The sequence below is a fragment of the Passer domesticus genome, chromosome 1, assembly GCF_036417665.1.
Source record: "Passer domesticus isolate bPasDom1 chromosome 1, bPasDom1.hap1, whole genome shotgun sequence".
In the NCBI taxonomy this organism is placed as follows: domain Eukaryota; kingdom Metazoa; phylum Chordata; class Aves; order Passeriformes; family Passeridae; genus Passer; species Passer domesticus.
In genome coordinates this window covers 90,432,913-90,446,017 of record NC_087474.1, presented here as the reverse complement: position 1 = coordinate 90,446,017, position 13,105 = coordinate 90,432,913, and the positions used below count along the sequence as shown (strand labels likewise).

Genomic DNA, 13,105 nt, shown 5'->3' with positions numbered 1-13,105 from the left:
ATTCACGTGGCTCTGAATGGTAACTCTGTAAAAATTGTTGTAGAGGTTATAAGCCATATATTTTTGGAAGTTTACAAATATTAAAAGAATACACAAGAAAACTCTAGAATGGGCTTTGTAAAACTATATAAATGGCTTTTCAGAGGACAAGAGCTATAAGGAGTCAGTGAGGCTGGAGTTTGAAATATTTTACATGTACTAAATTCAAGCAAGCACACAACAATGCACTCTTTCCTTTGAACTGTTAGACGAGGGAGAGTATTTGCCTTTGTTATTCAGATAAGAGCAAAGATGACTAGTTATTTATCTTGGAAAGAGGTATCCCTTATGTTTCAGTTTCTAATTGCTTCTTCTTGTGCATCCTGGTATTTTTAAAAAGAAACAGACAGCTGCAGTAAGCAGTAGAAAGAATGATAAAATAAATTAATTCAGAGCTGGTCAAGAACCATATGTTCCAAAATGTTTATTTCCTGATAGCAGTACACAGCAGTTTCACAATGCAATATGTAACGTGGAAAGTGTGAAATGAAAACAGTAAACAAATATTGAAAACCCATAAATTCTGTAAATGTGTCAGAAGTATTTGATTTCCAACAGTTATTCTCCTGTCTTGTCTTTTTCTTGCTGTACCGCTTGCTTTTCCTTTCGGCTGCTCCTCTCAAGTCTATTTCACAGTGCCACCCACTGGCAAAACTTGCCGTCTTCTGACTTGAAAGGAGATTCTTAGGGCACTCCTTTGCCAGTAGGTTTTCTACTCCTTCCTAGAGCTAAAAATGACAAAGCAAATCAGAAGCATGCTTCCTTCTCAGAATGTTACAGAATTTGATGGTTCTGGCCATAGCTGACATTGCACATACCAGCAGCTTCAGTACAGACAGAAAGCTGTTGGGTGCTGGGGCTACATCTGCAAACTGTTTAAAGCAGTAATGGGTCCTTTCAAGTGGGGACCATGAAGCAAAACAAAATGCTTACTCTGGATTTTTACTAATCTTTCTAAAGATTGAAGAGAACTCAGAATCCTTTGCTTCATGAAATGAAAAAAATGTTTTAACTCTGAAAAGAAACACAGGCCCCAAAGTGGTGTTTGTGCCACCATAATGCAACATAGGCACCAGTGAGATCTTCATTTTTACATCACTTCTTCTCCACTTCCCATCACCTGATGATGAAAGCCTCTGATATCCATAGTAATTACAGCCACAGAAACATTTTAACAACTACTTCTGACACAGTCCCCACTGTAAGGATTTGTACCCAAACTGCCCTTTGTAAAAGCCTCTCTTGGCCAGCATCTAAGTCTGAAATTTTTTCAACTCATTAGAGGTCTCATTTTTCATAATCTTCTGTGAGTGACTGAAATGCTAGTGTGACTTAGGAGGTACACACTGCTGTGATCTTGTCAGATAAGGGAGGGGAGCATCTAGATGACATTTTAGGCATTCCTCCCCTTCTGCAAGTTGAGATGCTTGATTTATGAGACAAACTCAGATATACTCTTGCAGCAAGTTTTGCACAGGTATTGCTTTCTTTCAGAAGAGAGGCTGGTGTGTTATTTTCCATATAACTTCATCGTTGGAACATTTGTCTGTGTTGTAGGTGACTTAATTTGGTTCCTGGTTTTGGGTGAGGCTAGGCCATGAGCCCAGGCTGTAGGATACTTCAGAATGAGGTATTCTCTGTCATTCCTGCTGAACAGTGTTGCATTTCATAGAATGATTAAATATTGCTTTGGATATGAGAGAAAGGGCTTAGAGCATCCACCTGTAGTGAGAGTACTACTTTTCCAGCCATGCCCCAAAAACATCCATGTGCATCATGCAAAAAAGATGGAACACCAGCAGGAATGACAGAGCAGTATATCCCACAATGCTTGGGTGGCCAGAAGACATCCATAAGATATACTGGTAGAAGTTTCCTCAAAGGAGGAGGGATCTGAAGGTGACTCCTGAGCCCCTGAGGTATTTCTCAAGCCATCAACACCAGTGGTTCAAGAAGGAGGTAAAAAATAAAAGTCCCTTCCTGCCAATTGTATTTTGTAGGAAAGTCCTATTGCACTGCCCCAGTTTCTGGACTATGGCCACACACATCTCTTCAATATTCCCTGCTAACCAGACTGGGCTACCCAGCACATGGCTTTTGTGGTTTCCAGTCTTAGTTCCCTACTGTTTTCTACAAGTTGTATGTCATGAAGTAGAAAAACCCATCAGTTGTTAATGCAAAGTGTTGCAAGGCCCAAGTCCCTTTATGCATTGAACCCTGAGCACTTAGAAAAATATATATGTACTATGTTTAATAATTCACATGTTCCGTGGGGTTGGTGGTTGGAGACAGGGACAATACAAACACCTCCAAGCTCCATGCAACAAACAGCCTCTTTTATTGTTGACAGCCTCCTTGTATAGGGAGTTCAAGATTCCTGGGTCTAGACAGGTCATTTTTCTGATCCTCCCACAGCCCAACTCCTGACCAGTGAGATGTCCACAGCCCAGGATGGAATGTGATAGCTGAAGTTCCCTGTCTATCAACCCAGGGCCTAGTTTACAGAACCAAGCTTGGTTTCTTATTTATGAGTACAAGCCAGTTTGTACACTAACATATATCAGGTTCCATTTGTTATCTTGTAGTGTTTGCATATTTTCCCAATTTAACTTCTACAGTCACGTTTTCCAGGATTTCCAAGTGGGCTGACAGTGTTGTTTCTAGCCTGCGCTGCCATGTTACATACCAGATGAGCCGGCTCTGAGATCCCTCTCCATCCTACAATCACATTTTCATTTGACTGCATGAATATAATCCCTAATGATTGTTTCTGTCAAGGAACTAACATAAATCAGTCATGATCCATTGAGATAGTTTTATAAATCCAAATAACTCACTTGTTCAGGGTTTATTTCTCACTAGGCCTAATCTGATTTTCCTGCTCATCAGAATGCACAGTTACAATTATAATACATTTGATGCTGGTTATCAATAGTACTTTGGATTTGACCTCCTGGTTTCTTTTCCTACTAGCAAATTAAAACTCATTCCCTTTACAGACATAATATAGGTTACAAACTGACTGCAAGATAAAAAATGCCCGGAGTCTAATGAGGGACTATATTGTTCTATCATATTGTTCTACTCTGTGCTTAATCAAAATATTTGAATACATATATTTACATTGCAGATCATTAGGACAATTGTATGGTCAATCCAGCCTTCAGAACAAGATTTCAAATCCTTTCAGTTCATTCGCTTTAGTTTCTTCTACATTTAAGAAGCAAAAAATACTATAATAGTGACTTGATTGGGCCATCAACTTTGCAGAGGAGAGGCCCTTTTTACTACAAGTAGAAATTAGAAGAAATTCTTGTATATCTCTTTTCTCAGAAGCTGCTGCTCACCCATAGTGTGGTTCCATGCTACTTAATAAAGGCAGCAGCAGGTTATTATTAGGGTACCAGTGGTTAAAAATAGCATGTTACTCAGGATGGGAGGGAGCTGTAAAACTAAAATTAGATGAACTGACTTTTGGCATTTTTATAACTAACATTCTTCTGCCATAAATGATTGATAAAACCATGATGAATGACTGTTTGCTGCTGTACTCACTATTCAGTGAGGGCCAAATGCTGCGTTCATTGACTTGCTATGTGCCAGATGCACTGTGTGCCCTTGTTTGGTGGATCTTCACAGAATCACAGAATCAGTTAAGTTTGAAAAGACCTCTGAGATCATCAAGTCTGACCTGTGACTGAAGATCCCCATGTCAACCAGACCATGGCACCAAATGCCACGTCCAGTCTTTTCTTTAACACCTCTGGGGACAATAACTCCACCACCTTCCTGGGCAGCCCATTCCAATGTCTAGTCACACTTGAATGTGGAGCAATTCCTCCTAATGATCACCTAAATCTCCCTTGGCACAGCTCGAGACTGTCATACTGTCATTGGTTGCCTGGGAGAAGAGACCAACCCCCACCTACCTACAGCCTCTTTTCAGATAGCTCTAGGGAGCAATAAGGTTTCCCTGAGCTTCCTTTTCTCAAGGCTAAACGACCCCAGCTGCCTCAGTGGCTTCTCGCAGGACTTGTGCTACAGGGCCTTCACCAGCTTTGTTGCCTTTCTCTTCATTGCTAACGTTAAGTTCTGATGTTTTCCAGGTATAAACCACGGACCTGTAATAGCTGGAGTAATTGGAGCTCAAAAACCACAATATGATATATGGGGCAATACAGTAAATGTGGCCAGCAGGATGGACAGCACTGGTGTCTTAGATAAAATACAGGTAAGCCTTGATTTTGTGCTAGTGGGCTTCTACCTAAAATGGCAGAATGGCCTAAAGTTTGGTTCACAGTTATGTGAGAAACTGGCAACAGCAGCTCCAAAAGGTGATGTTAACCATTACCTTACCATCACTTCACCTTCACCTTTTACACAGCCTTAGCAGCTGTAGAATGATGGGGAAGCTTGGGTCTACTCAAGTGAAAATAAGCTCCTGAAGATGAGGAAAGTGCTATGTGAGGAAGAGTATTGTTCCTAGTTCAATTTATTTATCTACAAGCTCTCTGCTGGCAACCCTGGTTACAGATGTGGTTACACCAAAATTGATTCTTGATGTAAGTGATTAGAATGGGCATCCAGCAACAGACTGCTTGAATGATTAGGTGTTCAAACCTCACCTGAGACCCTTAAAGGCCTTATGAGCATTACAGCAAACCCCTTAAAAATGAAGAGAACATTATGTTATCTTCACACTCTGGAGGAAGGTTCTGCTCTGCTTTGTTATCAACACTGGCTGACTTACTGTATTGTTGCAGGTTACAGAGGAGACAAACAACGTCCTGCAAACACTGGGGTACATGAGCACCTGCAGAGGAATAATAAATGTAAAAGGAAAAGGAGAATTGAAGACATACTTTGTACATACAGAAATGACAAGATCCCTTTCACAAGGGAATGTGGCATCTTGAAGATGCTTGTATGTGTCATCAATACCATATTTTCAGGAAAGTATCACGCACTTTTTAACTACATTTTGGCCCTTAACATGCGTGCTATTTTCTGGTATGTGGCACTTATTTTAATATGGCTGCAGAATAGTCCCATGAGCCATCATTTTGCACCTTGATATTTCTATGTTCAAGGACAGTTGTGATGTACGCTATAGGACTGGAAGATTGTACTGCTACTTGCACTGTTATTCAAAGACAAGAAAAGAAGGAATAGGAATCAAAAGGAGGTAATGCATCCTGAAAGCACTAAAGAGAAGTGTTAGTGACAAATGCGGGGAAACAGGCAATAAAGCTAGGGGTGCATACTATTTTCTGATGCATGGTGTTTTCTGGAAAATACAGTCGCTCCCCAATAGCATTCACTAATCTGGTATTAAAGTATACAGTATTGTAAATAAGTTTACTCTGTCCACACATGATTTGGATGTGATCACCAGTTACATCTCATAGCCAGGGACACGTTGGGTGGTTTGCTGGCATTCTTTCTGAAGAGAGAATTAACAATGCTGGAATAGTTTTGTACAAACGTGTCAAATGTTTTGAAGCTATTGTCTTTTGTAAGGTTAATTCATTAAAAGTTTATATGTACTTTGTCTTACTGTTGCTGTCTCTTAGTTTTGCTTCCTTCCTTGGCTTCTGTCACTCTAAAGCTGCCTGTTTGCTGCTGCCACTGCTTTTTATTCAGTAGTTAGATGTTGAGGCAGGCTATGGCCAGCTGTCTCAACAGCCTTGGTCAATAATATCTGCTAGACTTGCTATTGCCTTTCAGAAACTAAATCATCTCTACTGTCTTCAGTCATGGGTGGCATCCTAGGCACTTTGCAGTCACTTACTACCTAGGTGATACAGAAGACTGACCTCAAATCCATAAACACAAGCAAAGTGGGTATACTGAAAACAGTAGCAGTGCTGCTACTTAACACCTGGCCCTCAGTGCTTAAACAGTAACAAGGAGAAGCTGTTCAAAAGAAGAAAAAGTTGTGTTTTGCACTTTGACAACCTCTTTTGCCCTTGCATCCCTTTCATTTAACCTTCACAATGGTGGATTCTGTGGGATATTTAAAGTAATAATCTCATTTATCAAGCAAGTAATAATTTAATTTATACTCACTAGGACATGAGTATGAGTAAAATTCTATTTTGTGGATATTTGAGATTATTTTAAATCCCTTTGAATTAAAAATTATCACACTTGCAGAGTTTCATAGATGAGCCAGGTGAAAGACAGTAAAAGTAGGTAATTTTACTGTCTATGCTCTTTTGAAGTACAGATAGTAACAATTAAGTTTTGTGTTGTTGTAATCAATTATTTTAGTCATAGCAGTCTAACAAGAAAATAATACTATTTACAAAATAGCACATAATTACAATATTTTTTTCTGAGTGATACCATATCAATATGGAAGTCAACTTATGCACTGTTACCTCTAGCATGTTATTGAAATGCAAAAAGTATTCAGACTGCTCATTCATGAAACATACATATACATTTGTATAGCATTGGTATCCTTTCTAAGTTCTCAAAATTGTCGGTCACAAATACATGGCATCAGTCCAGTCTCACTGAATGTGGCACAGTTTACTCACAGCAGCCATCTGCCCACTAGTGAATTGGAATGACAGTAGATTTCAAAGTGCCTAATTTGCTGTAAAACAGACAATCTGAATTTTGATCCCCTTAAGTAAGTCTAAAAGCAAAATGTAAGTCATTTCACTTATGTTTGACATAACACACTTAATTTTTCATCCAGTCCTGGAGACTTTTAAACGGTAATTTTCAAGACAGGTGCTCAGTCTAATAAAATCTCATGAAAAATATTTTTGTTGTCTTTATGATTTCTTCCTTTTTATTGACAAGTTAAGGTAAATGTTTTCCAGTGGAATTAAAGACTTTCCAAATAACTCACGTGGCCACAAACCCAGTGTCCCAGTCATTGGCTAGCTGTCAGTTAGCTATGTCACATAAGACTTCTCCTAAATCCCTCCTCACCACTTACTATAAATTTGTCCTAGGAACACTGAAATAAGTTATTGATCTCCTTCTTAGCATTGAATGTACTCTGGGCCTTTAAAATCACTGTGGTATTATCACAGGTCAACGCAATAATTTCTCACTGTGGATGAAAACCCTTATGTAAAGTGGATTCTATTATATTGTCATATATATGTGCAGCCTTGAGGTATAACCTGTGCATTCAGGATTTTGCTTTCATTTGTATTCTTGCTCATCATTAACAAACCTTGTACCTAACTCCATAGCCTTGTTTCTATGATTTTTATAAACTTTAACTTAAAACTTTATTTCTGTAAGCTATGAAATATTAAAACATCTGAATGTTGGGGAGCGGACTAGTCCAATGAAATATAAAGAAAGGTGTACATGTGCCCTCTAAGAGCATGTTAAAAATGCCCATGTTCAAAGCACTCATATTTCACTGGTGTTCTTCTCTCATTTTGTAATTGCGTTTAGATTCTTGCAGCCAAATCCTGCTAAAGAACAAGAAAGTGGGCAAAAGATACACATATCTTTGCCCAGACAAAGAAAGGTGCATACCATCCTCTCTAGCCTTCAGTTGCTGAGTATTACTATCTTTCTAGTGCTGAGAAGCTATTTGTATTTAATAAATACCTCTTGTCTTCCAATGCATCTTACATCTACTGTTTATATTGACTTATTTTTCCACTGTCTAGTTACACTTAAGAACTTTATTTCCTCCTCCTGCAGCAATTTCAGCCTCAGTAACTGGATATAACACAACTCATGTATCAGTGCATAATCTGAAAAACCTTATGATAATGATGTAAATCAGTATTTGACATTCCACATATTCCACATCACAGTAAGAGTCATAAGTTCTGCACCTTCCATGTTGGTGACATAATTCACAGCTCCTTAGTGAACCATGGAATGGGACTTCCAAAACTACAATGCAAATGGATTTCACACTGTGAGCCAGCAGCCTGAAGATCAATGTAAGAGTGATTCATTGTGGTCTGGGAAAAAGAGAATCAAAGGGGAACACCTGGTAAGCCTGCTGGAATTCTTTTTCAAAGTCAGTGCTTGGCTCCAATTTGTGGAGGGCTACCAAAGGACAGGAAGAAAGATTAGACTTGCAGATGTTTTTATAAACTATGGAAATAGTTTGTATTACCTGTAAATTATTGCTATTTGGCTGCTGTTTCTAAGAGTGCTATATATGCTATATGAACAGACATTTATGCTATATGAAAAGCATTTTTCATTTTCTTATATTCATATATGCTTCCTCCATTTTGTAAAATATCTACAAATCTTCTCTTTTTCCACTGAGAACACAGGTAGTTCAGTCTGCTTGTCTCTAAAGTGATGTGAGGGAAGAGCTGTTGCGAGTCTTTTCTGTTTTGTTTCTAGAACCTCATATTGGGATAAATAATAAGCAATGTTTTCGAGAAGCTTTATATAGCAGAAGATGTACTGTTAAAAGATATTATTATCTTGTACTTTAATACAGAGTTTTCCTTCTTGTTGTGATTATATATGAACATACACTAATTTTTAATTTTCAGATAGCAGATTCTAGGTGTAGATAGTACCCTTCAAGACTTTTTACAGGTGAACACCAAACAATTTTATGTCTAGAGATTTTTTGTTTTGTTCTTCATTTTTTGTCTAAATTAGTGGAGTGAGTCTGAGAAAATGTAGCATGAGATGTATGTGCCTTAAATAAAATATGTCACTAAAATATCCTTTTTTGTTCTTTGAAGTGATTCAGATTTGTGTGGATTTGTCAAAAGTGTTATATAAATCAGCTATCACTAGTTCAACCTAAAGCTTGCTACGTATTAATTTTAAGCATTTTTAAATTTGGAAGCAGGAATTATTCAGGTCAATGTAATTTCTGACATATTTCTGCCCTGTTTAAAACAAAGATTGTGCCAAGAATTGTTAGAAATTTTTTGGATGGAGAATTTTTCAAATCTATTTGTAGCCATTGAGATGCTTTTCATGAAAATCTCAGTTTTGACAGGAAAAAAATGCATGTGAAGTATTCTAAAGGTTGAATTTCTGGGATAGAATTTTTCATGTTTGATTCCAAAAAAGCATTAAAAATAGCAATTTTTATGAAAGTTATGTCACCTCATGTATAAAAATGTATACTACTTCACTTACCAAGAGAGTTTTTGAACAGAATATTGATCTGAATTGGAGCAGGTATGTTGGCTTGTGTGGCAAGGTTTTGCTAGCAAGGAGAAGGAGACAGGGCTACAGGGGTGGTTTCCATGAGAAGCTGCCAGAAACTTCCCCCATGTCCAACAGAGCCAGTGCCAGACAACTCCAAGACCAACCCACCACTGGCCAAATTGAGCCCATCAACAACAGCTCTGGAATAACATATTTAAGAAGAGAGAAAAAATGCAGCAGAAACAGCAGCTGAAGAGTGGGAACATCCCTATCCCTGGAAATACAGGGGCAGCAAGGAAGAACGAGGAGGAGATATTCCAGGCAGTGGAGCAGAGATTCCCCTGCAGCCTCTGGTGCAAACTGAGATCAGGCAGCTGTGTCCCTGCAGCCCTTGGAGGTCCATGGTGGAGCAGAGATCCATCCACCTGCTGCCCATGGACAACTCCACACTGGACCAGGTGGATGCCCTGAAGAGGCTGTGACCCCGTGGGAAACCTGTGCTGGAGGAGGCTCCTGGCAGGTCCTGTGAGCCCATGGAGAGAGAAGCCAGTGCTATAGCAGGTTTGCTGACAGCACCTGTGACCCCATGGGGAGCCTGCACTGGAGCAGCCTGTTCCAGAAGGACTGCACCCCAAGACAGGGATCCATGCTGGAGCATTCATGACAGACTACATACTGTGAGAAGGATTCACAGGAAAAGTTCTTGGAGAAGTGTCTCCTGTGGGATGGATGCAATGCTCCTGAAGAGCCTTCTTGTTTGAGGTGGGCATTCAGTCAGTAATTAGGATCTAGAAGAAACAAGCACTTCTGTGAAACAACTGGCTTGACCCAAAGCTATGGAAGTAGAAGAGAGGTTTTGAGCCATTTTTGTTTCAGCCTCTTTCAAGGGCCATTGAATGAAACATCTTTGGCAAAAACTGTCTCCCCTTCATGGCTCAGCTGAAGGTCAGGGCCACATGGCAAACCGATACATGTTGAGATCAAAGAGCTAGGACAGGAGAGGGCTTGCTAAGCCTTAATTTGACAGCAGGCTGTCATCTCAGCTCTAAGTGACATAAGGCTAAAACAAGTACCTCAGCTTGTAGTAAGAAAACAGCTACTGTTTTTTTTCTGTGTATCAATGCCCTGTCCAGTCGAGTTATATGTCACTTGTCACCTGTCCTCTTGTGTACATCCTGTCTCCCTTCCCCGTTGTCTCTCTTGTGTCTCCTTTCCCTGCCTCCAATATTATTTGTTTCATATTCCTTTTAGGAAGTTTTTCCGAGTTATTCTGCAAAACAGTTTGACATTTCAGATCAGTGACACTGCCTTTGAGACATGCTATGGCTATAAAAGTACACACCAACATGTTCAAAACTCAGACACCTTAGCAGTGAGGGGGTATTACTACTCTCCAAAAGGGCAGGCAATTGAACTCCTTAAGACACCAAATTTAAAGCAACTTTTAACACTTTGGTCTCTTAGCTCAGCTGTATTTGAATGCATAATTTTCACTATTTTATATATTATTTTCACTATTATGTATGAAAACTACTGTTTTCATACAGACTAAAATTGCTCCGTTGTTTACGTTTTCATATAGAAATTACTAAGGAAGGACACTGACCTTCCATGCTATTTTAGAACATGAACATACACTTAACACCAGCTTATTAATAAAGTTTGGTGGCAACTGGGACAAACCTCCCTGGGCAGTCATATCCTGCTTCTGGGGAGTCTGCAAAAGGTGACCAGGAAGAAAAGCCTTTGTAAGTTTAAAATAATTCTAAAAGGATTTATACCTTCACTGGGAAGGAAAAATTAAGTGAAAAGCATCATTTTTAATTGTTTCAAATGGGGGTGGAGGTTGGTATGGAAAATCTGTAACAAGCACTTAGCAATATTTGTGACAATCTGTATTGCATTCAGATGCTATAATTAAATTTAATTCCATCAATTTAATGTTAATAAAAACGAGCTACATGATAACAGTAGAAAGAGAACTGGAGAGAAATCTTTCAGATCTGCCTTCAGAGCTCTTGCCTAGCTTAGTTGGTATCTCTGGTGAACAGTTTCTTATGGCTCTATTTATAGCTGCAGTTTCAGCCGAGTTGCTTTTTATAAATGGGCTTGCTATCTCTCTGTGCTCGGACTAAACTACAGAAAAGCACTTGCACAGTGGCAAGCAGGTCTCTGCTTAGGAAACTGATGCAAGGCAGCTGTTGGATTTTCAATTCCACTGCTCGCTTACACTGTGCTAATTTGGCCCATGCTACAGAAAGAACAGGATCTTAATTGGTAGAGGGACATTATTAGATAAACAGATGGAAATTGTCACAAATGATTAAAAAAAACACCCACACCAGTCTGCAGATTATATATAAAGCCTGCCTGCTACACTTGCAAAGAAGCTGAAGTCTGTGTAATTCAGTGGATTTATAAAGGCAGCTACATAATAGGGATGAGACTTTTGTAGCCCCGAATTTTTGCCTGGCTCCAAGATGACTGAAACAATCAGTTGTAAAGATTTCTAGTACTCTGAAAGTTGGGGGATTTAAAATAAATTTTGGATGTTTGGTAAAATTCAAGATGCCTGGGAGAGCACTCTTGTGAAAGTGTTTACCAGATACTGGTAGCATTAATAACAGTAATGCTGTGCCTACAGGATAGTAGCTCTACCTACACCTGTGGTTACAGATTACAAAGGTAAACTAAACCAAGACACTCACAGATCCCTAAGGACCACAGAAGAAGCAGCATGGGCATAGTCAGATGTATTAAACCAGGATAACCATGGGGTGAATATCAAAACTAGGAGCCAGGTGGTGCTAGGGCAGAGCAGTTTTACAGTCAGTCTGAGATTTATAACCAGAAGACTTCAGTGCTCCCAACACAAGTAAATATATGAGAGAATTTTCCAACTGCATTGCCTGAAATGGCTGAGCATCCTATGCTGGATTCTGCACCTGGGATGGGTCAACCCTGGATGCAGGTACAACCCAGGGAATGAGATGCTGGAAAGCACTGCGGTGGAAAGTGCCCTGGGGGTCCTGGTGGATGGCAAGTTGAATGTGAGTCAGCAATGCCCTGGCAGCCAGGAAGGCCAACCCTGTCCTGGGGTGCATCAGGGACAGCATCTCCAGGCGGGCAAGGGAGGGGATTGTCCTGCTCTGCTCTGGGGCAGCCTCGTCTCAAGTCCTGTGTTCAGGTTTGGGTGCCAGAATTTCAGAAGGACATTAAGCTGTTACAGAGCATCCAGAGGATGGCAACAAAGATGGTGAAGGGTCTGGAGGGGAAGTCATATGAGGAGCAGCTGAGGTCACTTGGTCTGTTCAGCACGGAGGAGACTGAAGGGAGATCTCATTGCAGTTACAGCTTCCTTATGAAGGGAAGAGGAGGGACGGACACCGATCTCTTCTCTGTGGTGACCAGTGACAGGACCTAAGGGAAGGGCCTGAAGCTCAGTCTGGGGAGGTTTAGGTAGGATGTATGGACAAAGGTTCTTCAACCAGAGGGTGGCTGGGCACTGGAAAAGGCTCCCCAAAGAAGAGCTCACAGCACCAGCCTGACAGAGTTCAAGAAGCGTGCAAAAGCCTCTGCCCGAGTAGGTGAGCTACTATCCAAAGAGAGAAGCCCAAGGTCCTCATGACACTGGCTCCTAATTCTGCTGGAAATTCCATGCTGTGGTGGGGTTTTATTCAACTTACCCACTTAGAGGGGGATTTGGGGCCTAGTGCAAGCTGTCACAGAAAAAAAGTCCCGTTCAGCTAGGCTTTGCTCTAGCCTTCGCCCCCAGCTTCCAAGGACACAAATGACCAGGGAGCTGGAGTCGCTGCACAAGACAGAGACCAAACTGTCCAGGAACTCGCACTTCAGGCCTGACAGAGCTCCGCGGAACGCCCCGAGCCCCGAGCAGCGGACCCACCGGCGCCCGGGGCCGGCGCGCAGCCCGAGGCGGTGCGGGTAA

The 13,105-nt window shown here is 40.6% G+C and overlaps 1 protein-coding gene and 1 long non-coding RNA gene across 3 annotated transcripts in view; one reads left to right on the top strand and one right to left on the bottom strand.

Moving 5' to 3' along the window:
• Positions 1 to 7,644, top strand: part of ADCY2 (adenylate cyclase 2) — a 206,010-nt gene extending 198,366 nt beyond the window's left edge. Inside the window, exons 24-25 of the mRNA XM_064428914.1 lie at positions 4,146 to 4,270; positions 4,803 to 7,644. Of these exons, the coding sequence (XP_064284984.1) occupies positions 4,146 to 4,270; positions 4,803 to 4,955 (278 nt within the window). The 3' untranslated portion in view covers positions 4,956 to 7,644. The remainder of the gene's footprint in view (positions 1 to 4,145; positions 4,271 to 4,802) is intronic.
• Positions 449 to 13,067, bottom strand: LOC135305408 (uncharacterized). 2 transcript variants are annotated; one of them, XR_010366596.1, is made up of 4 exons: positions 12,846 to 13,067; positions 7,860 to 7,991; positions 4,790 to 4,852; positions 449 to 767 (listed from the first exon to the last, which is right to left on the bottom strand). It is a non-coding gene; the product is annotated as an uncharacterized LOC135305408 (long non-coding RNA). The 2 variants fall into 2 exon arrangements; XR_010366597.1 differs by lacking the exon at positions 7,860 to 7,991 and having other exon boundaries at positions 12,846 to 13,061.
• Positions 13,068 to 13,105: the final 38 nt, after the last annotated feature.